This window comes from Staurois parvus, unplaced genomic scaffold (genome assembly GCF_062004578.1).
Source record: "Staurois parvus isolate SC_StPar_1 unplaced genomic scaffold, SC_StPar_1.0 ptg000259l, whole genome shotgun sequence".
Lineage (NCBI taxonomy): Eukaryota > Metazoa > Chordata > Amphibia > Anura > Ranidae > Staurois > Staurois parvus.
The window spans coordinates 661,900-689,865 of record NW_028318055.1 but is presented as its reverse complement, the minus strand read 5'-3'; the positions used below and the strand labels follow the sequence as shown (position 1 = coordinate 689,865).

The following is a 27,966-nucleotide window of genomic DNA, read 5'->3' as shown; positions in this document are numbered from 1 at the left end:
CTGCATCCCTGAACTGTCTTTTGTTTTTAAGGGTTACTAAGCACACAACAGTAGAATCAGTCTGTATATGGAGTAAAGCATGCTGGTTATACTCACTGTGCAACTTAAGGGGTTAATCCTCTGCATTGTGTAAAAAGGCCGTTTGATCCTGTCTTCTCTGATCCTCCCCTTCTACTTTCCCCAGTCCATCTACTGATAGTACAGAGCCCTAGGAGGCACTCTGCACATGCTCCAGTTTAGTGTGTATTGCTAGAGTTTTTTTCTTTCTTTGGAGGGGTGCATGTTATCCAATCAGCACTGTCCAGAGGGTCAGGGGTCATGCAGCCTCATAGGACAGTCGGAGGAGAATGAAAACGACTCCTACAAGCATTAACCAGTGTGCTGGACACTGATAGAAGTCACAAGACTGCTATATAATGCTGATAAGAAAAGGTATTTTGCAGTTTATATTTACTAAAATAATTGCATTTCCATGTTGTGTGTACTGTGGGACAACCTATATAGTGAATGCAGGATCCAGGGAGACCAGATATAATGAATGCGGGGTCCGGGGAGACCAGATATAATGAATGCAGGGTCCAGGGAGAGAGGATATAGTGAATGCAGGGTCCAGGGAGAGAGGATATAGTGAATGCAGGGTCCGGGGAGACCAGATATAATGAATGCAGGGTCCAGGGAGAGAGGATATAGTGAATGCAGGGTCCAGGGAGAGAGGATATAGTGAATGCAGGGTCCGGGGAGACCAGATATAGTGAATGCAGGGTCCAGGGAGACCAGATATAGTGAATGCAGGGTCCAGGGAGAGAGGATATAGTGAATGCAGGGTCCAGGGAGAGAGGATATAGTGAATGCGGGGTCCGGGGAGACCAGATATAGTGAATGCGGGGTCCGGGGAGACCAGATATAGTGAATGCAGGGTCCAGGGAGACCAGATATAGTGAATGCGGGGTCCGGGGAGAGCAGATATAGTGAATGCGGGGTCCGGGGAGAGCGGATATAGTGAATGCGGGGTCCAGGGAGACCAGATATAGTGAATGCGGGGTCCAGGGAGACCAGATATAATGAATGCGGGGTCCGGGGAGACCAGATATAATGAATGCGGGGTCCGGGGAGACCAGATATAATGAATGCGGGGTCCGGGGAGACCAGATATAGTGAATGCAGGGTCCGGGGAGACCAGATATAGTGAATGCAGGGTCCGGGGAGACCAGATATAGTGAATGCAGGGTCCAGGGAGACCAGATATAGTGAATGCAGGGTCCAGGGAGACCAGATATAGTGAATGCAGGGTCCGGGGAGACCAGATATAGTGAATGCAGGGTCCAGGGAGACCAGATATAGTGAATGCGGGGTCCGGGGAGAGCAGATATAGTGAATGCGGGGTCCGGGGAGAGCGGATATAGTGAATGCGGGGTCCAGGGAGACCGGATATAGTGAATGCGGGGTCCGGGGAGACCAGATATAATGAATGCGGGGTCCGGGGAGACCAGATATAGTGAATGCGGGGTCCGGGGAGAGCGGATATAGTGAATGCAGGATCCAGGGAGACCAGATATAGTGAATGCAGGGTCCAGGGAGACCAGATATAGTGAATGCGGGGTCCAGATATAATGAATGCGGGGTCCGGGGAGACCAGATATAATGAATGCAGGGTCCGGGGAGAGCGGATATAGTGAATGCGGGGTCCGGGGAGAGCAGATATAGTGAATGCGGGGTCCGGGGAGAGCGGATATAGTGAATGCGGGGTCCGGGGAGAGCGGATATAGTGAATGCAGGGTCCAAGGAGAGCGGATATAGTGAATGCAGGGTCCGGGGAGACCGGATATAGTGAATGCAGGGTCCGGGGAGACCGGATATAGTGAATGCGGGGGGTAGAAGGGGGTAGAAGCGCCCGGTAGGCAGGAAGGGGGTAGAAGCGTCCTGTAGGCAGGAAGGGGGTAGAAGCGTCCTGTAGGCAGGAAGGGGGTAGAAGTGCCCTGTAGGCAGGAAGGGGGTAGAAGTGCCCTGTAGGCAGGAAGGGGGTAGAAGCGCCCGGTAGGCAGGAAGGGGGTAAAAGTGCCCGGTAGGCGAGGGGTTAAAGCATCACCCATGGAGATTTTTAAGTACTGCAGTTTGACGCCATTCCACGAGCGTGAGCAATTTTAAAGCGTGACATGTTGGGTATCTATTTACTCGCCATAACATCCACTTTCATATTTTACAAAAAGGGGCTCCGACATCATGGGTGGACCTCTGATGTAAATTGGGAACTCTGATGTAAATGGGTAACTTTGATGTGGGGGGGGGGGGCAGATGTGAAGAAGGGATTTTGATATGAAGGGGGACCTCTGATGTGATGGGGGCTTTTGATGCGATGGTTGCTGGCAGAGATAGCAGAAGATCCTGTGTAAAATACACTCCTAAAGCATTTGATGTTTAGACACTAGTTATCTGGCACCTTTGTTTATGCCTTTTATATGCTTTTACATTCATACTTGTGTAAACCGGAAGATGTGTAGTTGTGTTCTACTTTTTTTTAATACTACTAAATGGGTTGACATATTTCCATTTGTAGACACAGCTGTGTGCATGGCCCAATCGATTCCCATAGTGCTGAATTTTGATGCGTGCAAAACTATAAACTGTACACATTTGAAGGCTACATTTTAGACGCCCGTGTGAATGGCCCCTAATGCAGAAGAGTCATGGGGTTAATTAATAAAACTGGAGAATGCAAAATCTGTCGCAACTCTGCATAGAAACCATTCGGCTTCCAGCTTTTATTGTCGGAGCTCAACGGAACAAGCTGAAGTTAGAAGCTGATTAGCTACCATGCAAAGCTCCACCAGATTCTGAGTGCTCCAATTTTGGGAAATCTACCCCATAGCAGGGATATCAAACTGGCGGCCCTCCAGCTGTTCCAAAACTACAAGTCCCATCATGCCTCTACCTTTGGGAGTCATGCTGGTAACTGTCAGTCTTGCAATGCCTTGTAGTTTGACAACATCTGAAGGGCCGCCAGTTTTACACCTGTGCCCCATAATGTCTCATCTGCTTTTTGGCAAACTTTTTTTTTTTTTTTAAACACACGTCAACGCACAGGCAGATTTCTATGGGAATGTGAGCCCTAAGGTTCTGTTTCAAACAATGCTTAGCAAAATAGTATTGAGGTAAACGGCATCCAACCTGTAAGGACTTAACATTTCCTGTTGTATACAAGAAGTATTATACAGTATATATGTTCAGCACAAAGATCTGTGGACATGATGGCAGCACAAAAAAGTCATAAAATGTGGGCTTACAGGTTATCTTTATGTTCTTGTAGTCAAAGTATTTTCTTTGGCCGAAGGGTCCCAAAACATTTCACCTTTTGTGTAGATACTATTTCTATATATCTCTCCACAAAGTATATACGTATTGTACGACGCCAGGGCCAATTTCCTCCTGAGACGATTAACCATGAAATTTAATCTCGTTTTCTTTTGTCTTCCAGATTGATATTTCTTACCATCAAAAACTGAAAACCAGTCCAAAGATGGCAGCTAATAAGCCTAAGGGGCAGAATTCCTTGGCACTACATAAAGTCATCATGGTGGGAAGTGGTGGTGTAGGAAAATCAGCGTTAACTCTCCAGTTTATGTATGATGAGGTAAACACAAAAAGAGACCACTTTGCACCTTTATGTACACATGGAAGCAAGTTTAGCCCTTTGGTCATTACTGGATTCCAAAAATGTCATTGTAAATGGTATCTAAAGCCATAACCTTTCTTTTTTTTTTTCTTAAAGTGTTACTAAACCCAGGACCCCGCATTCACTATATCTGATCTCCCCGGACCCCGCATTCACTATATCTGATCTCCCCGGACCCCGCATTCACTATATCCGCTCTCCCCGGACCCCGCATTCACTATATCTGATCTCCCCGGACCCTGCATTCACTATATCTGATCTCCCCGGACCCTGCATTCACTATATCTGATCTCCCCGGACCCTGCATTCACTATATCTGATCTCCCCGGACCCTGCATTCACTATATCTGGTCTCCCCGGACCCTGCATTCACTATATCCGCTCTCCCCGGACCCCGCATTCACTATATCCGCTCTCCCCGGACCCCGCATTCACTATATCCGCTCTCCCCGGACCCCGCATTCACTATATCTGATCTCCCCGGACCCCGCATTCACTATATCTGATCTCCCCGGACCCTGCATTCACTATATCTGATCTCCCCGGACCCTGCATTCACTATATCTGATCTCCCCGGACCCTGCATTCACTATATCTGATCTCCCCGGACCCTGCATTCACTATATCTGGTCTCCCCGGACCCTGCATTCACTATATCCGCTCTCCCCGGACCCCGCATTCACTATATCTGCTCTCCCCGGACCCCGCATTCACTATATCTGCTCTCCCCGGACCCTGCATTCACTATATCTGGTCTCCTTGGACCCTGCATTCACTATATCTTCCCTCCCCGGACCCCGCATTCACTATATCTGCTCTCCCCGGACCCCACATTCACTATATCTGCTCTCCCCGGACCCCGCATTCACTATATCTGCTCTCCCTGGACCCCGCATTCACTATATCCGCTCTCCCCGGACCCCGCATTTACTATATCCGCTCTCCCCGGACCCCGCATTTACTATATCCGCTCTCCCCGGACCCCGCATTCACTATATCTAGTCTCCACAGTACACACAACATGGAAGTGCAATTATTTTAGTAAGTATAAACTGCGAAATAACCTTTTCTCATCAGCAGTTAGAGCCGTCTTGTGACTTCTATCAGTATTCAGCAGAGCACATGGTTAAAGCTTGTAGGAGGAGTTTTCCTTCTGCTCTAAGAGGATGCAAAACCCCTGACCTCTTTCTGGACAGTGCTGATTGGCCCTGTGCTGATCACATACACTCTCCCAAGAAAAAAAACCTCTATAGCAATATACACTTAACTGAGCATGTGCGAATGGCTAGGGTTCAGTCTGTCTTATCAGGAGATAAGACATTTGAACAAGAGGAGGAGCAGAGAAGTCAGGATTAAACAGCCTTTTTACACAATGCGGAGGATTAACCCCTTAGGTCCCACAGTGAGTATAACCAGCATGCTTTACTGCATCTACAGATTGGTTTTACTGTTGTGGGTTTAGTAATACTTTAAGATCAGGAAAGCGTTAGCAACCTTGCCAAGTTTTATAGTTGTTTGTGCCCTCGCTGGGGAGATTCACCGTCTTTGTCAGTTTTCACTGGAACTAAGAGTGAGTGAAATCCAAAATCTTGAGCAGTCACTGGAACCAGAAAGTCTTCCAATGGGCACACTTGTTACTGTGACAACTGTCTAAAATAGGATTTCCTAAATAAACGTTCCTATGAGCATTTGTACCAGAATTTGTTGGAAAGTTCTCATTACACTTCATTAATATCATTCAAACGTAATTTAAAATTATGTTGGCTTTTAACACTCGATTTTGAAAAGAATGGACTTTTTCGAGCGAAAACCACATTCCCTGTTAGAAATTTGTTAATTCAAGATTACATTTCCATTCTGCCCCTTCACATTTTTTTGTCCCTGTGGTTGAAAAACGAACATTGGTTTGACCTTCGTAATGATTACAAAATCAGACAAAGGTTCTTAAATAAAAAATTCTAAAGAAATGTCCAAAGAAATTCTGGTCAACTTTACTTTGGAGAGAGTTTCTATTTCTTCCTGTTGTGTTTCTTGAACAGGAGGTGTAGGGAAATCTCCTCAATAATAGGACACTGACGAAATAAAGTTTTAACATTTCCTTATTTTATCCAAAGCTCAAAGTTTTGGCTTTAAATATACTTTATCTCTGAAAAACACTCTTGCAGCATAGGATTGAGTGTAAGAATTGGAACCTTCGGAATTGCATTACACCCTGTTCCAAATTATTATGCAAATTCTATTTAAGTGTCGCAAAGATGAAATATTTTTGTTTTTCAGTGTAACTCATGGATGGCATTGTGTGTCAGGGCTCTTTTGATCACTGAAAACAATCTCGGACACCTGTGATAATTAGATTGGCCGGTGAGCCCAATTGAAGGAAAAACTACTAAAGGAGGGTGTTCCACATTATTAAGCAGAGCACCATTTTCCAGCAATATGGGGAAGAAAAAGGATCTCACTGCTGCCGAAAAGAGTGAAATAGTTCGATGCCTTGGACGAGGGATGAAAACATTCGATATTTCAGGAAAACGTAAGCGTGATCATCGCACTATGAAGAGATTTGTGGCTGATTCAGAGCACAGACGGGTTGGTGCAGATAAAGGCACATTGAGGAAGATTTCTGCCAGATCCATGCATCGGATCAAGAGAGCAGCTGCTAAAATCCCATTACAGAGCAGCAAACAGAGATTTGAAGCTGCTGGAGCCTCTGGAGTCCCACGGACATCAAGGTGTAGAGTCCTCCAGAGTCCTGCAACTGTGCATAAACCTTCTATTCGGCCACCACTAACCAATGCTCACAAGCAGAAACGGCTGCATTGGACAGAAAACTACATGAAGACTAATTTTCAAACAGTCCTGTTCACTGATGAGTGCTGTGCAACCCTGGATGGTCCAGATGGATGGAGTAGTGGATGGTTGGTGGACGGCCACCGTGTTCCAACAAGGCTGCGACGTCAGCAAGGCGGTGGTGGAGTCATATTTTGGTCCGGAATCATGGGAACAGAGTGGGTCGGCCCCTTTAGGGTCCCCGAAGGTGTAAAGATGAAGTATGTGGAGTTTATGACTGACCACTTTCTTCCCTGGTACAGAAGGAAGAACTATGCTTTCCGTAATAAAATCATCTCCATGCATAACAATGCACCATCTCATGCTGCAAAGAATACCTCTGCATCAATGGCTGCTATGGGGATAAAAGGAGAGAAAGTCATGGTGTGGCCTCCATCCTCCCCTGACCTCAATCCTATGGAGAACCTTTGGAGCATCCTCAAGCAAAAGATCTATGAGGGTGGGAGGCAGTTTACATCCAAACAGCAGCTCTGGGAGGCGATTCTGACATCTTGCAAACAAATTCAAGCAGAAACTGTCCAAAAACTCCCAAGTTCAATGGATGCGAGACTTGTGATCTGCTATCAGATAAGGGCTCCTATGTTACAATGTAACGTGACCGCTTCAAATGTTTACAAAGTTACAATGTTGGGAAAAGTTTGATTGAAATAGCTTTTGATTTCAGTAAATTTGCTGCAAACACAACAAATGACAATTTTCAGTTCTTTACAACCTAGAAAGTGTTTTGAAACTTCCTGTGCGGAATAATCCGGAACAAAAATCCTGTTATCATTAGGAGGTTTGTTCAATAAAATGTGAATTGTCCTCTTCTAGTTGTAACCTGAGAATTCTGCCGACTATTATTTACATCAATTATTGAGGGAAATGAGAAAAATATCATCTGCAGAATAATTTGGAACAGGGTGTAGAGGACTGTGGCGCTGCTCTTCCTCTTTACAAAAGTAGTGGGTGGGCCAAACAACACATTTTTGGCAGTATGAATTCCGATGTGTGTTTTTGTTCCGGGTTTAGTAGGTAATCTCTGCATCCTCCCTTCTATTCTGAATAGAACTAAATGCTCTGTTTGGGGTCATGAGTGCAGAGGCCGTAACTACCGGCATTCAGCTTATTTCTGCACCCTGGAGCTGCTGCAGTCAGCAGGCTGTAGAAATCAATGACAGGCTGACAGGCAACGTAGCAGTACAGATGAAATCCCAAATCAGTTGCATGTGTACAGGGATTGCTGAGCCACCCTGGGCAGTGACAGCTTGTGTCCAGGGCCATAAATGTGTTCTTTTATGCTTGTGCTGTTATATCTGTAGAGCTGTGGCATCTGTCACCCTGAATACTCTGAATTCTGGTGGTGTTCTGCCCTCTTCGTCTGTGTGAATGATCCTTTAGACCTGCTTTTAAATAGATGATCATCTGTGGAGTGGGACAGTTGGCAATCATGAGTATACTATAAATCTAGGCTATAATTGTTTTACTTTGTTTTCTAGTTTGTAGAAGATTACGAACCAACGAAAGCGGACAGTTACCGCAAGAAAGTTGTGTTGGATGGAGTTGAGGTCCAGATTGACATCCTGGACACTGCTGGTCAGGAGGATTATGCCGCTATCAGAGACAATTACTTCCGCAGTGGAGAGGGCTTCCTCTGCGTCTTCTCCATCACAGAACAGGAATCCTTTGCTGCTACTGCAGATTTCAGGTGGGTTTTTCTGTGTTTTGTCCAGAAAAGTAATAAGAAAAAGAGATTTAATAAAGAGAGTTGCATTTTCTTTGAACTTATAGTCAGTTCAGTTATAATTGTTTTGTTAAGATCAACATTGATGACACACTTGAGTTTTTTACAGGAACTCAAACCCTTCAAACTCTCTAAACAAAGGGCCAGTTTACTGTTCTTCAGACTTTATGGGAACTAGACTGTGGCCAGTAGGGATAGAAAATGCCCCAGCGTCAGTGGGAGTAAAAAATGCCTCAGGCTTGGTGATCAATGGGATTAAAAAAATGACATGATGTCTCTGGTCAGTAGGATGAGGAATAGTTCCCCATCATTGGTATTAGTAGGAGGAATAGTGACCCTTTATTGGTATCAGTGGGGTGCCCCGTTGTTAGTGTGAGTGGAAGGAATGGTGCCCCATTGTTGGTATCATTGAGCATAATAGTGCCCCATTGTTGGGATCATTGAGAGTAATAGTGCCCCATTGTTGGTATCATTGAGAGTAATAGTGCCCCATTGTTGGTATCATTGAGAGTAATCGTGCCCCATTGTTGGTATCATTGAGAGTAATATTGCCCCATTGTTGGTATCATCATTGAGAGTAATAGTGCCCCATTGTTGGTATCATTGAGAGTAATAGTGCCCCATTGTTGGGATCATTGAGAGTAATAGTGCCCCATTGTTGGGATCATTGAGAGTAATAGTGCCCCATTGTTGGTATCATTGAGAGTAATAGTGCCCCATTGTTGGTATCATTGAGAGTAATAGTGCCCCATTGTTGGGATCATTGAGAGTAATAGTGCCCCATTGTTGGGATCATTGAGAGTAATAGTGCCCCATTGTTGGGATCATTGAGACTAATAGTGCCCCATTGTTGGTATCATTAAGAGTAATAGTGCCCTATTGTTGGTATCATTGAGACTAATAGTGCCCCATTGTTGGTATCATTGAGACTAATAGTGCCCCATTGTTGGTATCATTGAGACTAATAGTGCCCCATTGTTGGTATCATTAAGAGTAATAGTGCCCCATTGTTGGTATCATTGAGAGTAATAGTGCCCCATTGTTGGTATCATCATTGAGCGTAATAGTGCCCCATTGTTGGGATCATTGAGAGTAATAGTGCCCCATTGTTGGTATCATTGAGAGTAATAGTGCCCCATTGTTGGTATCATCATTGAGAGTAATAGTGCCCCATTGTTGGTATCATCATTGAGAGTAATAGTGCCCCATTGTTGGGATCATTGAGAGTAATAGTGCCCCATTGTTGGGATCATTGAGAGTAATAGTGCCCCATTGTTGGGATCATTGAGAGTAATAGTGCCCCATTGTTGGGATCATTGAGAGTAATAGTGCCCCATTGTTGGTATCATGGAGAGTAATAGTGCCCCATTGTTGGGATCATTGAGAGTAATAGTGCCCCATTGTTGGGATCATTGAGAGTAATAGTGCCCCATTGTTGGGATCATTGAGAGTAATAGTGCCCCATTGTTGGTATCATGGAGAGTAATAGTGCCCCATTGTTGGTATCATTGAGAGTAATAGTGCCCCATTGTTGGGATCATTGAGAGTAATAGTGCCCCATTGTTGGTATCATTGAGAGTAATGGTGCCCCATTGTTGGTATCATTTGAGAGTAATAGTGCCCCATTGTTGGTATCATTGAGAGTAATAGTGCCCCATTGTTGGGATCATTGAGAGTAATAGTGCCCCATTGTTGGTATCATTGAGAGTAATAGTGCCCCATTGTTGGTATCATTGAGAGTAATAGTGCCCTATTATTGATGTCAGTGAGAGGAATAATGCCCCAAGGGCCATATAGAGGTAAGCAAGTGGCCTCATCTGGCCCACAGGCTGCAGTTTGGAGACCACGGACTTAACCTACTTCAAGATAATAGCATAATGTGCTAGCATGCATTTCATACCAGCACATTATGAAAACCTTACCCTAAAACTAAATCCCTGTACACACGATGAGAATATCGGATGAACAATCGCCTGTTTTTTTTTTTTTTTTTTGCCTGTTAGTCTCACATCGAAAGTGAAAAGGTTACTAAAGATACGAAAATTCTCCTATGAAAGAAAAGAATTTTGAAAGTGATGTCATGTATTGTATTTGTATCGTATTTTCGGATGACTACTGTACTGATTAAACGGAAATCGTTCAATCTGGTATCATACGAGAAAAATTTTGCGCTTGTCCCTTCGGTTATTGTCGCACAAATTGTTGTGATCAGTCCTCGAAAGCTGTGTACTAACGATCTGATTATTGGACGATTGGTCCTCGTAGGAACGTTTTCGTATGATTTTCTTCTAGTGTGTATGGGGCATTAGTCATCCAGCGGTGCGTTGTCACAGCTATCAGGGCTTCCGTCTTCAACTGGTCTTCCTTCTGATTCGTGGGCACCAACTGCCTGAATGTCTGAGCCGGGATGACGTCATTCCCGCACGTATGCAGGGGAGCCATGACCATGGCACAGCGCTCTGAAGGGATGACGTACTTCAGTATGGTATCCCTTGAGAGCGCAGTGCATATGTGCTGGTGCAGCAAAACGTGAATATCCCCTAAATGGTGCACGTTTAGGAGGCATTCATTCTATCTACAGGTAAGCTTTATTACCCACTTGCTCTCCAGAGGATTTACCCCCCTTCTTGACCTGGCCATTTTTTTTTATTACGGCACTGTGTTACTTTAACTGACAATTGCGCTGTCATGCAAAGCTGCACGCAAATTACATTTATGTCCTTTTTTTGCCACAAATTGAGCTTTCTTTCGGTGGTATTTGATCTCCTGTGTGGTTTTTATTTTTTGCGCTAAAAAAAAAAAGACCAACAATTTTGAGAAAAAATAAGTTTTTGACATTTTGCTTTAAACATGTCCAGTAAAAAAATTAGAAAAATCAAAATTCATCATAAATTTACATAAAAATGTATTATGCGACATGTCTTTGCTAAAAAAAAAAATCCCAATACGTGTAAATTAATTGGTTTATGTGAAAGCTATAGCGTTTACAAATGGCGGGATATATACTGGATTTTTTTAAATTTTGTTTTTACTAGTAATAGCAGCAATCAGCGACTTATAGCAGGACTGCAGCGGATATTCTGACTCTGGGAGAAACTGACTTGGTGTCACTGACATCCCCAGTGACACCAATACAGTGGTCAGTGCTAAAAAAAAAAAGCGCTAACACTGTACTAATGGCACTGGGCAGGAAGGCGCTAACATGAGGGGCGATCAACGGGTTAACTGTGTGCAGGTAGTGTTTTACTAGGGGGCTGTGTCAATGTGCTTCACTGTAATCACAGTGCTCTGGATGGCTGTGCTGTGCACAGTCATCCAGAGCAGTGTGCCCGAGCTGACAGGGAAGAGGACTATTAGTAAACAAAACAGTCCTCCTCCCCGTTGGAGATTTTTGGAAATTACCAGGCGGCACCTGGTGATTGAAAGCCATGGCCACAAATGGTGGAGCGGGTTGGGCGCGCGTTCCCTACTTGAAAATGCAAAATCACATATATATATATATATATATATTGTGGGAACTCGCTTCAGAGTGGTAGAGCTTTTCTTGTTAAAGCACACAGCAACTCGCTTCTTTAAGGGCCTTTTGGCCCAATTTTATTTACAAGAAATTTCAAATAACAAAAATGCTTCCCACACAGGGGTATCCACCATCAAACAAATTCAGCCTTCTGGCTCTTTCAGCTACACAGTTTTATATATGTCTCCTACAGACATTCCACAAGGTTGTTTTTGCACACAGCAAACTTCTAGCACACAGCTAGTCTGGCTTCCACCTCTCCTTGGTGAAGCCCACCTGACTCCAAGGCAGTGACCTCCTGTATTCCAGGGTGGAGCCCTCCTGACTCCTGTCTTCCAGGGTGGAGCCCTCCTGACTCCTGTCTGCCGGGATGGAGCCCAGAATCATGGCCTGGCCTCCACAAAAAGGCCTGCACACACCTGTGCAATCAGCGCACTGGCTGCTCTCAAAATATGGGCCCAGGATTGGAGATTTCATCCCTCCCAAATCTCTTAGAAATCTCCAGGCTACAGATCCCAAAACAGACTTTACAAACCAAAGAGGAAACGGATAAACCAGTTTCCTCTGTATTATGAGAACTGCCAGGAGCCCCTCAACCTGTATGGTTGAGAATCCTGGGTCTCCATCGTGATTTCCACCGTGGCAGGATACCGTACTGCCACAATATATATATATATATATGTGATTTTGCGCACCCCATGCCGCCCTGTAGCAGTATTTCTGCTATAGGGTGGGCGGGAAGCTGTTAAAACTTACCTGTACATAAAAGTTGCAAAGTGGACTTTACTGCTGCTTTAAAGGGTTTATACAGCCCCTTTTCTTTTATTTTCTTTTTTGTCTGTGTTCCATTGAGGGGCATTTCATTTCATTTCTATTCCAGAGACGCAACAGAGAGTGAAATAAATCTCTACAAGATGAGAGGAAATCCTGTGAAGCTAGCTATGTACCTTACAATCTAATTGCACAATCAATCTTCAATGGCCCAATTCTAGGTATCCATTCATTTTCTGTAGTCAGACAGGTCCTTGTTCTGCATGGTTGGGTTTGTTGGTTCCTGTAAATAAAATTGTGCAATCAAAGTGTAGGTTTGAATAGTTTTAATTGGATCAGGTTTGCCCATCAGAAGGTTTTCCCTCACTTCCTGTTCAGTGACAACGGTAACATTGTGGGTTTTCTTATTACTTTGTGTCCTAATGAGACAAATGGGCCATGAATTGTCCTTTCCTTTCCTCTAACCCTGTGTTAGTGATGTGACAGACACACAGTGAGCTGGTACCTGTTTCATGGAAACACAATTCACGTGACCATTATTATCAGTATGGCAACTTTAAAACCGCTTGCACCTAATTCAGGGAAACCTTGCAACCGTTTTGCAGATCTTTCCAACTGTTGTGCCAAATTCAGAGTCCTTATTACTCACTTTTAGAATCTATTCCATGGGTTGCAATTGATTCTAAGGAATTATCACCAGTTCAGAAATCAGTAAAGTGGCGTTAATGATGCCAAACTCTGAGCTCCCATACCGAGGGAAGCCACTGCTCAGAGTGGTGCATTTTGTGCTGGGAAGCTGTCACCCTGAATATGACAGCTTCCCTTACAAGGCTCTCTGGTTGCTGTGCCGCCAACTGAGGACTCGGTTCATCTTCTAGCCGGGATCTTCGCTGGGCGTCAGGTGAAAGTGAACAGGCAGGGATGCTAGGGATGTCCTTATCCAAATATAACATTTGCCTTACGGAGAAGCAACAGAAAAAAAAAAGTCTACAAAATAAATTCCACTGACTGATTATTATTCAGTGATGAAGTTGGACATTCCCAGGGTAATGCAGACATACTGCTTTGTATAACCGCTGCCTGGGTGTATCAAAGGGAGCCGAGGAGATGCTTCTTTGTCTGTGGCTTTAGAGGGCAAGGGTCAGAGGAAATGGGGCTCATTGGCCCTTAGATGTGGTCCTTCCAATGACATAGAGAATTATTACCAGGTTCACACAAGACGGTCCCCATGGCATGAATTCAGCTGCATTGTTATGGAGGAAACCACTTGCAGTACAAATAGACTGGTTTTCAACTCCTTTGCTGGTGGATCAGTACATCCGGACCCATCATGTCTGCCAATGAGACCCATAACAAGTATAACAAGAATCGGTAAGAACCTTAAAGTGGTTGCAAAGGCTGAAGGTTTTTCTACCTTCATGCATTCTGTGTGCAGCAGTGGCCCCAGCCCCCTCAATACTCACCTGAGCCTCCTCGCATTCCATCGATGTGAATGACAGCCTTGATTGCTGCCCCGGGGCTCTGCCTCCTCATTGGCTGAGACAGCAAGCGGGAGCCATTGGCCAATGATGAGAGACAGTGGGTGGGGCCAAGCCACGGCTCCGTGTGTGAATGGACTCACGGAACAGCGTGTGCCCCCATAGCAAGCTGCTTGCTGCGGGGGCACCCAACAGACAGGAGGAGCCAAGAGAGCCTGCAGGGGACCCAAGAAATGGAGCATCCAGGCTGCTCTGTGCAAATCCACTGCGCACAGCAGGGAAGTATAGATACGTTTTGTTATTTTACGTGGGAAAAAAAATTAACCTTTTAGAATCACTTTAAAACGGTATTGAACTCCTCCAACCACACCGTTGGTTTTTGTTTTTACACATTTTACCTGTATTCCATGATGATCTTACAAATACATACTTGTGCAGCAAATCCAGCATGGTCCAGCTGTTATATGCTGTTTGGGTGACATTGTCCAAGTCCTATGCTGCCATCTTGGTCCTCTTTAGGTGGATGCCTCTTCCACGTTCTGTGTCCCTTGTCCTGGAGTCTCCTGAGAGATGTCACATGAAGACCTGTTTGTTTGTTTTTTAATTATTGGAACAGTTTTTAGGTAGGTTTTCTGTTCTGCGAGGGGGCTCAAAGGTTCTCACCCGATCAAGAAGAAAATGAGCTAGAGCAGGGGTCTCTTCTTTCTAAACAAAGGGCCAGTTTACTGTTCTTCAAACTTTAGGGGGTTTGGACTGTGGAAAGTGGGAAAAGAAAATGTCCTGGTGTCAGTGGAGTAAACAATGCTCCATCGTTCGTGTCAGTGTGAGGAATAGTGCCCCATCATTGGAGTCAGTGGGAGGAATAGTGTCCCATCATTGGTGTCAGTGGGAGGAATAGTGCCCCATCATTGGTGTCAGTGTGAGGAATAGTGCCCCATCATTGGAGTCAGTGGAAGGAATAGTGCCCCATCATTGGTGTCAGTGGGAGGAATAGTGCCCCATCATTGGTGTCAGTGTGAGGAATAGTGCCCCATCATTGTATCAGTGGGATATATAGTGCCCCATCATTGGTGTCAGTGGGAGGAATAGTGCCTCATCATTGGTGTCAGTGGGAGGAATAGTGCCCCATCATTGGTGTCAGTGGGGGGAATAGTACCCCATCATTGGTGTCAGTGTGAGGAATAGTGCCCCATCATTGGTGTCAGTGGGAGGAATAGTGTCCCATCATTGGTGTCAGTGGGAGGAATAGTGCCCCATCCTTGTATCAGTGGGATAAATAGTGCCCCATCATTGGTGTCAGTGGGAGGAATAGTGCCCCATCATTGGTGTCAGTGTGAGGAATAGTGCCCCATCCTTGTATCAGTGGGATAAATAGTGCCCTATCATTGGTGTCAGTGGGAGGAATAGTGCCCCATCATTGGTGTCAGTGGGAGGAATAGTGCCCCATCCTTGTATCAGTGGGATAAATAGTGCCCCATCATTGGTGTCAGTGGGAGGAATAGTGCCCCATCATTGGTATCAGTGGGAGGAATAGCGCCCCATCATTGGTGTCAGTGGGAGGAATAGTGCCCCATCATTGGTGTCAGTGGGAGGAATAGTGCCCCATCATTGGTATCAGTGGGAGGAATAGTGCCCCATCCTTGTATCAGTGGGATAAATAGTGCCCCATCATTGGTGTCAGTGGGAGGAATAGTGCCCCATCCTTGTATCAGTGGGATAAATAGTGCCCCATCATTGGTGTCAGTGGGAGGAATAGTGCCCCATCATTGGTGTCAGTGTGAGGAATAGTGCCCCATCCTTGTATCAGTGGGATAAATAGTGCCCTATCATTGGTGTCAGTGGGAGGAATAGTGCCCCATCATTGGTGTCAGTGTGAGGAATAGTGCCCCATCCTTGTATCAGTGGGGTAAATAGTGCCCCATCATTGGTGTCAGTGGGAGGAATAGTGCCCCATCATTGGTGTCAGTGGGAGGAATAGTGCCCCATCATTGGTGTCAGTGGGAGGAATAGTGCCCCATCATTGGTGTCAGTGGGAGGAATAGTGCCCCATCATTGGTGTCAGTGGGAGGAATAGTGCCCCATCCTTGTATCAGTGGGATAAATAGTGCCCCATCATTGGTGTCAGTGGGAGGAATAGTGCCCCATCATTGGTGTCAGTGTGAGGAATAGTGCCCCATCCTTGTATCAGTGGGATAAATAGTGCCCCATCATTGGTGTCAGTGGGAGGAATAGTGCCCCATCATTGGTGTCAGTGTGAGGAATAGTGCCCCATCCTTGTATCAGTGGGATAAATAGTGCCCTATCATTGGTGTCAGTGGGAGGAATAGTGCCCCATCATTGGTGTCAGTGTGAGGAATAGTGCCCCATCCTTGTATCAGTGGGATAAATAGTGCCCTATCATTGGTGTCAGTGGGAGGAATAGTGCCCCATCATTGGTGTCAGTGGGAGGAATAGTGCCCCATCCTTGTATCAGTGGGATAAATAGTGCCCCATCATTGGTGTCAGTGGGAGGAATAGTGCCCCATCATTGGTATCAGTGGGAGGAATAGCGCCCCATCATTGGTGTCAGTGGGAGGAATAGTGCCCCATCATTGGTGTCAGTGTGAGGAATAGTGCCCCATCCTTGTATCAGTGGGATAAATAGTGCCCCATCATTGGTGTCAGTGGGAGGAATAGTGCCCCATCATTGGTGTCAGTGTGAGGAATAGTGCCCCATCCTTGTATCAGTGGGATAAATAGTGCCCTATCATTGGTGTCAGTGGGAGGAATAGTGCCCCATCATTGGTGTCAGTGGGAGGAATAGTGCCCCATCCTTGTATCAGTGGGATAAACAGTGTCCCATCATTGGTATCAGTGGGAGGAATAGTGCCCCATCATTGGTGTCAGTGGGAGGAATAGTGCCCCATCATTGGTGTCAGTGGGAGGAATAGCGCCACATCATTGGTGTCAGTGGGAGGAATAGTGCCCCATCATTGGGGTCAGTGGGAGGAATAGTACCCCATCATTGGTGTCAGTGGGAGGAATAGTGCCCCATCATTGGTGTCAGTGGGAGGAATAGTGCCCCATCATTGGTGTCAGTGGGAGGAATAGTGCCCCATCATTGGTGTCAGTGGGAGGAATAGTGCCCCATCATTGGTGTCAGTGGGAGGAATAGTGCCCCATCCTTGCATCAGTGGGATTAATAGTGCCCCATCATTGGTGTCAGTGGGAGGAATAGTGCCCTATCATTGGTGTCAGTGGGAGGAATAGTGCCCCATCATTAGTGTCAGCGGGAGGAATAGTGCCCCATCATTGGTGTCAGTGGGAGGAATAGTGCCCCATCATTGGTGTCAGTGGGATTAATAGTGCCCCATCATTGGTGTCAGTGGGATTAATAGTGCCCCATCATTGGTGTCAGTGGGATTAATAGTGCCCCATCATTGGTGTCAGTGGGATTAATAGTGCCCCATCATTGGTGTCAGTGGGATTAATAGTGCCCCGTCATTGGTGTCAGTGGGAAGAATAGTGCCCCGTCATTGGTGTCAGTGGGAGGAATAGTGCCTCGTCATTGGTGTCAGTGGGAGGAATAGTGCCCCGTCATTGGTGTCAGTGGGAGGAATAGTGCCCCATCATTGGTGTCAGTGGGAGGAATAGTGCCCCATCATTGGTGTCAGTGGGATTAATAGTGCCCCATCCTTGTATCATAGTAATAAATAGAGCCCCATAATTGGTGTCAGTGGAAGGAATAGTGTCCTATTTTCGATGTCAATGGCAGGAACTATACCCCCTGTTGCAGACAATGGGGGGAATAATGCCCCAAGGCCTGGATAAAAGTAAGCAGAGGGCTGCATCTGGCTCATGGGGTGCAGTGTGGAGACGGCTGGGCTAGAGCAAATGCACACTCCAAAGACATGCTGGTAAAGTAATTGTCTCCTGTCTACATTGGCCCCAGTATGTGAGTTAGGGACCTCGATGGCGCTATATAAGTAACTGTAATCAATGAAACTTCAACACACAGCACATCATCTCTACAATTTCTTTTAACCTTTCCAAAAATAATTCATTTTTCTGCTCTGCAAAAAACTGCTCTGTTGCTGCTATGACCTCTGAACCCATCACACATCTCTATCCTTTCAGTGCCTTTTACAGGTTAGGAAATGGGTAATAATCAGAAGGAGCGAGGTCTGGTGAGGAGGGGGGATGGTCCCTGAAACACTAAATTCTCAAAGAGCCATTGCCTGTCCTGTGTGAAGGGTGCTTTGTCCTACAATAACAGCACACCCTTCTCCGCCATGATTCATTCAGTTACCTGCAGCAACTAAGAGCTCTTAGTCTCCAAATTAGCATAATATTGTATGAAATATAATGATTTACAACAAAAGAAATTGCGTCCTGACTCCTGGGCTCACACGCTGCCTCCCATTGCCTTCGATGCCTGAATGCCCCCTATTGACGTTGTTGACGGTTTATTGATTTATTTATTATTATTACAGGTACTTATATAGCTCCGTCAATTTACACAGCACTTTACATACACACGCACACGCACACACACATATTGTACATTCACATCAGTCCCTAACCCTCAAGGGGCGTACATTCTAAAGTCCCTAACATACATTCACATACTAGGGTCAATTTAGAAATTTAGACAGGATCCAGTTACCTACCAGCATGTCTTTGAAGTGTGGGAGGAAACCAGAGTACCCGGAGGAAACCTACACAGGCACAGGGAGAACATGCAAACTCCAGGTGGGTGGTGCTGTGGTTGGGATTCGAACCAACGACCATAGTACTGCCAGGCTAACCATTTATTAACTGTGCTGCCTTCCAACACATTTATGTGTGTTTTTTATTATGGATTGTAATCACATTTGTAATGAAACACAATACAGCAGAACTCTGGCTCATAGTGGTAGGGCAGGACTGGGAGCCAATCAGGTGAGCTGCATGCAGATGTGCTGACAAGGATTGCTGACAGAAGAAGAAAGCAGAGTGTACACAATGATTACCTTAAAGTGGATGTCATATTTACTTGTTTTAAACTTTTTTTATATCTCTTCAGTTACTTCCTGGTATCTGAAAAGTGTGGCGTGCATTTGTATTCAGTCCTCTTTACTCTGATACCCCTAACTAAAATCTAGTGGAACCAATTGCCTTCAGAAGTCACCTAATTTAGTAAATAGAATCCACCTGTGTGTAATCTATTCTCAGTATAAATCCAGCTGTTCTGTGAAGCCCTCAGAGGTTTGTTAGAGAACATTAGCGAACACACAACATCATAGAAGGTCAAAGAACACACCAGACAGGTCAGGGATAAAGCTGTGGAGAAGTATAAAGCAGGGTTAGGTTATAAAGCAATCTCCCAAGCTCTGACCATCTCACGGAGCACTGTGTTCAATCCATCATCCGAAAATAGAAACAGTCCTGCACAACTGCAAACCTACCAAGACATGGCCGTCCACCTAAACTGACAGGCTGGGCAAGGAGAGCATTCATCAGAGAAGCAGCCAAGAGGCTCATGGGAACTCTGGAGGAGCTGCAGAGATCACAGCTCAGGGGGGGAATCTGTCCTCAGGACAACTATTAGTCGTCACTCCACAAATCTGTCCTTTATGGAAGAGTGACAAGATGAAAGCCATTGTGAAAGAAAGCCATAAGAAGTCCCGTTTTTCAGTTTGCAAGAAGCCATGTGGGGGACACAGCAAAAACGCGGAAGAAAGGTGCTCTGGTCAGAAGAAACCAAAATTGAACTTTTTGGCCTTAAAGCAAAACATTATGTGTGGCAGAAAACGAAACTGCACATCACCCTCAACACACCATCCCCACCGTGAAACATGGTGGTGGCAGCATCATCATGTGGTGGGGATGTTTTTCTTCAGCAGGGACAAAGAAACTGGTCAGAGTTGATGACAAGATGGATGGAGCCAAATGCAGGGCTATCTTAGAAAAAAACCTGTTAGGATCTGCAAAAGACTTGAGACCGGGGAGGAGGTTCCCCTTCCAGAAGGACAACGACCTGAAACAGCCAGAGCTGCAATGGGATGGTTTAGATCAAAGCATCTTCATGTGTTAGAATGGCCCAGTCACAGTCCAGACCCAAATCCAATGGAGAATCTGTGGCAGAAGCTCTCCATCCAATCTGACAGAGCTTGAGCTGTTTTGCATAGAAGAAGGGGCAGAAATGTCCCTCTGTAGATGTGCAAAGAGACATCCCCAAAAAGACTTGCAGCTGTAATTGCAGGGAAAGGAGGGTTCTACAAAGTATTGACTCCGGGGGGCCGAACACAAACACACACCACACTTTTCACATATTTATTTGTAAACCATTTTGAAAACCATCTATCATTTTCCTTCCACTTCACAATTATGTGCCCCTTTGTGTCGGTCCATCACATCCAATCCCAATAAAATACATTTACTTTTTTGGTTGTAACATGACAAATTGTGGAAAATTTCAAGGGGTATGAATACTTTTTCAAGGCGCTGTACTTGTAAAGTTGGAGCTGTAGTAGGGAGAGCCGCATAAGTCAGATTCCCCTCTGTAGTGCCGGCTCCTGCGCCCTGTCATGGTTGGTGGGTGTAGCACCTGCCAAGTATGACAAGTGAATGAGGCCGTTCTGCAAGTTCCCTGCAATCTCGTGCAGCACAGCAAACAAGGGGTTAAAGGGACAGTGTTGTGTTGCTTTCTCACCAACTGCTTGGACCCCGCAGAAGCGTGCAGTTGCAGGGTGCTTGCAGAGTGGCCCCATTTACTTGAATAGGTGGTGATTGCCAAGTGGTAGGACCCACCAATAGCAGCAGGGGGTTTAATTCCTGCTGTGACATTTGAACACCTTTGGCTGCTGCCTCAGCAGCTAAGGAGGGTAGGGATTGGGGCGGTAAAACTGCGACTCAACCACAGGGTTTTACCACCACCCAACTTTACATGTGAACAAGCCCTAAGGGTGCTGCTGCCGGATGCAACTAAGGTCTCATTTACAAGTTCAGCACCAAGCGATCCGAGTGTGATTGACAGGTGGTGAGGAGGAGATATGTTGCCTCCTCACCACCTGATTTAGAGTCATGATTGCCGTGCAATGTACACGATTACCACACGGTGTCCAGGAATTAGTGCTTTGAATCGGGTGTGAGGTGGCGGCACTGTACCCAGTGATCCCTGACTTCCCTCCCAGGTTGTTCAGGTAGATCTCCACCTCTAAGGTTGCCTACCCCGGTATACAGTGTATGTTAGGGTAGTAAATAGAATACAAAGGTGTGTGTTGCGTGTGCGTAGGTAGGTGTGTGTGTTATATGTGTGTTGTGTGTGCGTAGGTAGGTGTGTGTGTTGTGTGTTATGTGTTATGTGTTATATGTGTGTTGTGTATGTGTGTTATGTGTGTGTGTTATGTGTGTGTGTGTAGATGTATGTGTGTGTGTATGTGTGTGTGTGTTATGTGTTGGTGTGTGTGTAGGTGTTATGTATGTGTTGTGTGTGTTATGTTTGTGTGTAGATGTATGTGTGTTATATGTGTGTGTTGTGTGTGTAGGTGTGTGTGTTATATGTGTGTTGTGTGTGCATAGGTAGGTGTGTGTGTTATATGTGTGTGTGTGTTGTGTGTGCGTAGGTAGGTGTGTGTGTTATGTGTGTGTGTGTGTGTGTGTGTGTGTTGTGTATGTGTGTGTGTGTTGTGTGTGTGTGTTGTGTGTGTGTGTTGTGTATGTGTGTGTGTTATGTGTGTGTGTGTGTGTATGTGTGTGTGTTATGTGTGTGTTATGTGTGTGTGTGTGTGTTATGTGTGTGTGTTGTGTGTGTTGTGTGTGTGTTGTGTGTGTGTTATGTGTGTGTGTTATGTGTGTGTGTTGTGTGTGTTATGTGTGTGTTGTATGTGTGTGTGTGTGTGTAGATGTATGTGTGTTATATGTGTGTGTGTGTTGTGTGTGTGTGTTGTGTGTTATATGTGTGTGTGTAGATGTATGTGTGTTATGTGTGTGTTGTGTGTGTGTTTTGTTGCGTGTGTGTGTGTAGGTGTTGTGTGTTATATGTGTGTGTTGTGTGTGTTATGTTTGTGTGTGTTGTGTGTGTAGATGTATGTGTGTTATATGTGTGTGTGTGTGTTGTGTGTAGGTGTTATGTATGTGTTGTGTGTGTTATGTTTGTGTGTAGATGTATGTGTGTTATATGTGTGTGTGTGTGTGTGTGTGTGTGTGTGTGTTGTGTGTGTGTAGGTGTTGTGTGTTATATGTGTGTGTTGTGTGTGTAGATGTATGTGTGTTATATGTTTGTGTGTGTGTGTTATGTGTTGTGTGTTATATGTGTGTGTGTGTGTGTTATGTGTAGGTGTTATGTAAGTGTTGTGTGTGTTATGTTTGTGTGTAGATGTATGTGTGTTATATGTGTGTGTGTTGTGTGTTATGTGTAGGTGTTATGTATGTGTTGTGTGTGTTATGTTTGTGTGTAGATGTATGTGTGTTATATGTGTGTGTTGTGTGTGTGTGTGGGTTGTGTTGGTGTGTGTGTGTGTGTGTAGGTGTTGTGTGTTATATGTGTGTGTGTGTGTGTGTTATATGTGTGTGTGTGTGTTATATGTGTGTGTGTGTGTTATATGTGTGTGTGTGTGTGTTATATGTGTGTGTGTGTGTGTTGTGTGTTATGTGTAGGTGTGTGTGTTGTGTGTTATATGTGTGTGTGTTTGTGTGTGTGTGTGTTATGTGTGTTGTGTGTTATATGTGTGTGTAGGTGTTGTGTGTTATATGTGTGTGTGTGTGTGTGTTATATGTGTGTTATGTGTGTGTGTGTTATATGTGTGTTATATGTGTGTGTGTTTCAAATACTTTTACTTCTTTTTCTTTCTCTAGAATCACGTTTTGCTGCCAGCGACTAAACATGCTTTTCAGTTCAAATTTGATGTGTTGTCTTAGAGCGCCCTCTAGTGGTACAATCGTAGTAAACACACATATAACTAAAGGCAAAACTTTCTTCTAGTCTTGGATAGAGTAAAGAGGGTTAGAACCCCTGTCGGTTTTTATTGCTGTTTCTGTGCCCATTGGGAAGATTCACCCTCTCTCTTTGTCCTGTTTACTGTTATTGAAAATAAAATAAAAGCCCAAATTATGGGTTTTTACCAGAACAATAAAACAGTGAAATCTGGCCATACATGGATGGAAATCTGGGCAGTTCAGCAGGGACCGGACGAACGTCGATCCATGTATGGGCAGGCTGGTTAACTTGATCTACTGATGAACACCTGTACAGCCAGGCGATAGACATTGAACATCCCTGCTACCTAATAGCCCATTGACCGAAAACAATTAAACAGAATGCTAGTTCAGACTGGATATTTTAACCCTTTTGCATCCAGTTTATTTTCCACATGTTCCTGTGGACTCCTTTCCTCAACCTGAAGATCCACGGTTAGATTCATTCTCCGTAAGCTGGCCCACAGGTTGGGTGTGTAGAAATGTTGTATAAACCTCGTTTGTAAGCTTCTAAGTGGTGGGAAATGTTGGAAATACTTCTATAGAAAGCGCAAATATTTTCTGTCAATTTAAACATCTTTTCTTTTTTTCCTTTCTCAATGTACAGGGAGCAGATACTGCGAGTAAAAGAAGATGAGAATGTCCCTTTTCTTCTGGTTGGTAACAAATCCGATCTGGAGGATAAAAGACAGGTCTCTGTGGAAGAAGCAAAGAGCAGAGCTGATCAGTGGAATGTTAACTACGTAGAAACGTCAGCAAAGACACGAGCCAATGTGGATAAGGTCAGCAATCATATGTACATGCACATGTGTGTTATCTATACCAATCATCAGTATAACACACCAGAATGTGCTGATCAGAAGTCCTCACATCACATGACTGCATGCTTCCATTTTGGTTTTTTATTCCAATATTTAGAACATATCTTATCATTATAAATAAAGAGTCACAAGCAACAGCAATCGAGGGGTCCTGCTCCTTATCAGAACTTGAAGCTGAATTCCAGGTTTACAGTCCCTTTAATTTAACTAGTTTCAGCCAAGCGGGCCCAAGCAAGCTATTTTCTACACCAGTGGTCCCCCCATCTCCCCCCCCCCCCCCCCATGTCTTATCTCTAGTCTAATCCTAGGTTTATAACCATTGCTGTCTATTATTATTATTATACAGGATTTTTATAGCGCCAACAGTTTGCTCAGCACTTTACAATATATATTTGTTTGTGTGTGTTTCTTTCTGTTTTTTTTTTTTTTCTCCCCCTCTCAACATCTCTTTTAACATTCTGCTAAAACTTTGTGAAGTAGTACTGCTTGGACCTGAAGAAGGGGACAGACCCCAAAAGCTTGTCCTCAAAATTGTATGTTAGTGCAAATAAAAAAAGTATCACGGACAGTACTCAATTGTTTCTGTTGCAAATGCACTAATACGGCTACAATCACCTCGTGCAGTTAATCGTTTTGCACACATGTAAAAATGTCCATTTTGGTCATAAAATTACATGAACCCCCAAGAACATTATATATTTTCTGAAAGCTGAGGCCTTGTAGAATAAAAAAAGATGCAGAAAGCTGTTTTTTTTATGGTGCACTACATTTGTGCAGCTCTTAAGCGAATGCATATTTTCAGGAAAAAATTTAATAAAATGAATTTTAGTGCAAGCACATACAATATAATACCCGTTTTTGGTAAAATATAAAATATGGGATTGCATCAAGTAAATAGATACCAAACATGTCAAGTCTTAAATTTGCGTGCATCCTTGATATTGCAAAAATCTACATCTAAAAAGCTGAAGTGGTTCATTTGTAATTTAGGATTTGTACCCAACAACACATTTAAAGTACACCTGCTAGGATGGAATTATGGATGCTGCCTTGTCATATAATGCTTAGTTTTTCTAGCTAGAGAGACACTAACTGTGCATTATCATGTAGGACAGCAGGAGATCAAACCTTTCAGACTGTACTGATTTCCTGCTTACTCCAGAACAGTAACTTGCTGTATAATGAAGCCAGGATCCTAAAAAAAAAAAGTGTGTGTGTGTGTGTGTATATATGTGTGTGTGTGTGTGTGTGTGTATGTATGTATATATATGTATGTATGTATATGTGTGTGTGTATATATATATATATATATATATATATATATATATATATTTAGTGTTCAGCATAAATGTCTTGGAAATTCGCTTTAACGAATTTCTCCTTACCGTGAGTACTCGCAGTTGGATGCGCAGAAATCCCCCATAAAGCTGTGCGAATCTCGCTTACCACGACTGCAGCCAAACTACACGATTCCTGCCCATCCAAATACTTTTAGCTTCTGTTGAAATGTGGGAGAATTGGAGCTCCGTTACCCTAGAATGATCAAACGACACTCTCAGGATGATGGTTGCAATTCACATAAGGGCTGGTTTCAGACCCAGCTCTCTGTTTTATTAAAAATACACACATGTCCCCCCACATGAATAAAGTCAATCCCCTCCCACCAAACAATGCAATGGGGAGTGCCTATACACAGGATGTACATTCCAATTGGAGCATAGCCTTTCCTATTATCTATCACTGGTCCTCCCCCATGAGTCTTCTGAGGTCAGCAGACTTCCTCCCCTTCCCCCCCATGAGCCATCTGAGGTCATATTTCCTGTCCTACTAGCTTCTATTGGTATGTCCATTCTCTGCACAAGCACTCCCTAAAAATATCAGTCTGTACCTGGATGGGCCCGATACGATCTTTATTAAAACACATCCATCCGGATACAGTTCAGATTAGTAATGGGTTGTAAGATATGCATAAGCCTACACGTGGAGTTCACACCGCTTGGCGCCTTGCGTTATGAAGCCCACGTGGTACCATGCTGCTGATATGTGGATACAGGCCCGCGGTCTACTGCCAGCGACATTCGCATCGAATGCTGTGGTGGCATACACGCCGGTCTATAAGCACAGATCTGCCATCTCATCCATTACCAAGCTGAGTACTGTAATACATACATTGTACATGGCATGGCCCAATTGCAGCCTTCAGAGCTTTAATTAAGCCACACGAGAGACATATGAATAACACTCATATATGACACATTTAAAGTTCGACCAACAATACAAAATTTCCATGACATAAATGAGTACACCCATTTTTAAAAAGTAAGATTTTAATCAATATCTCAATGAACACAAACACAGTTTACAAAATTTTAACAAAACTGAGTTTTCTAGAACGTTTGTTTAGCTCATTACATGAAAGTAAAGTAAGGTTAGTATAACTTCGATTACAAAGTCTTCAGTTTTACTCAAATAAGTTGATGCAAAAAAAAATACACCCCACAACAAAAACTACTCCATCTAGTATTTTGTATGACCACCATGATTTGTAAGGACAACACCAAGTCTTCTAGGAATGGAATGAACAAGTTGGTGACATATTGCAACATCGATCTTTTTCCATTCTTCAAGAAGTATCTCTTTTAGAGCCTGGATGCTGGATGGAGAGTGACGCTCAACTTGTCTCTTTAGAATTCCCTATAGGTGTTCAATTGGGTTCAGATCAGGAGACAGCCTTAAACACTGAATCACTTTCACCTTGTTCTTTTTCAGAAGTGCAACAGCGTCCTTAGATGTGTGAGCAGCACTCATGCAGCCCACAGAAGGACACTGCCACCACCATGTGTCACTGTAGGCACCATGCATTTTTCTTTGTACTCCTCACCTTTGCGAAGCCATACAGTTTTGAAGCCATCAGTTCCAAAAACATTTATCTTGGTCTCATCACTCCAGAGTACCAGTAGTCTTCTTCTTTTTCAGCATGGGCATGAGCATTTTGCAACATGGTCTTGAATGAATTTGTTAGGAAAAACACCTTTTTTTTGTGTATGCAAATTAACAAATCTTGTGTGCAATCAATGGCCCGCATTTGTGGGAGTATTTTGTAGTATAGTGTCCCATAGAAAATGTTAATTCTGAAAGGAAAGTAAAGGTTTTCTGACAAATCTGTTGGGGTGTACTCATTTAGGCTTGTGCACTGCGTGTGTGTGTTTTATTTATTTATATATATAAAATATATAAGAGCATAAAAGGATGGTTCAGCGAGCACTAGGAACAATATATTGGAGCAGCAATGCACTAAAAGGAAACCCAAAAACCTTCTAAGATGTTACAAATACAAAGAGTGCAGCGCTAATAAACAAATGCGCAACGGTATGCCTGAGGTGCACCGTAGATTGTATTGGAAAACAATACATATAAAAGTCCTCAAAGTGTTAAATGACAGTTCTCTGATATTTAAACAGGAGCCAGGCGCTGTGTAGTTTTGTGATAAAAATAATACACCTTGTATGGAGGTGTGCCTTTAATAATTCATATGGTAAAAAAATAAATAACCAGCCTGTGGCTTTAGGAAGCCAGGTTCCAAGATGGACGGCCCATCCGCTCAGAGGGAAGCAGTGGAGTAGAATGCCTGTCAAGGCAGGGACCACGTGTACCCGACGTCCCAGCGTCCTGAATGACGTCACCGCGATGTGGAGAGACGGAGGGGGGGAACTCTTGCTGGAGTCGCAGCTTTAGAAGGAAGAGGCCGGTTGCCGGGACAACATGTTTCGCGTGCATGCGCTTTGTCAAGTCTGATATTTAAATGAAGTTAAGAACAGGCTGGTGACTCCAATACTCCCATCAAGGCACGAATCTTGATGCCGTGCAGAAAGTGTTAAAATTGCGCACTCACCAGACACGCAATAAGTGAGCGCAATGATCCTGTCCTGGAAAAAAGTGCAGCTCCCACTGGGTGGTCTCCTTCTGTGTCGGAGTGACGCCTATAGAGGTCCTCTCTAGTTGTGGGCTGTAGTGGGGATCAGCAAATTGTATGGTTCTCCTCTAGGCCTTACGGGTGGTCACCAGTGGGTCCTGGGGGATTAAATGCTCGACGTGGAGCAAAAAATTGTATCCATAGTGTAGTATGTTGAGTATTCAAATAATTTATTAATGGATGTAAAAAATGGATTAAAAGTGAACACACATAATAAAATCATGGAAGG

The 27,966-nt window shown here is 44.3% G+C and overlaps 1 protein-coding gene across 1 annotated transcript in view; it reads left to right on the top strand.

The window, feature by feature from the left end:
- The window catches only part of RALA (RAS like proto-oncogene A), a 94,740-nt gene that overhangs the window by 45,054 nt on the left and 21,720 nt on the right, over window positions 1-27,966 (top strand). The window contains exons 2-4 of the mRNA XM_089681094.1: window positions 3,473-3,628; window positions 7,996-8,204; window positions 23,551-23,725. Coding sequence (XP_089537220.1) covers window positions 3,515-3,628; window positions 7,996-8,204; window positions 23,551-23,725 — 498 coding nt within the window. The 5' untranslated portion in view covers window positions 3,473-3,514. The remainder of the gene's footprint in view (window positions 1-3,472; window positions 3,629-7,995; window positions 8,205-23,550; window positions 23,726-27,966) is intronic.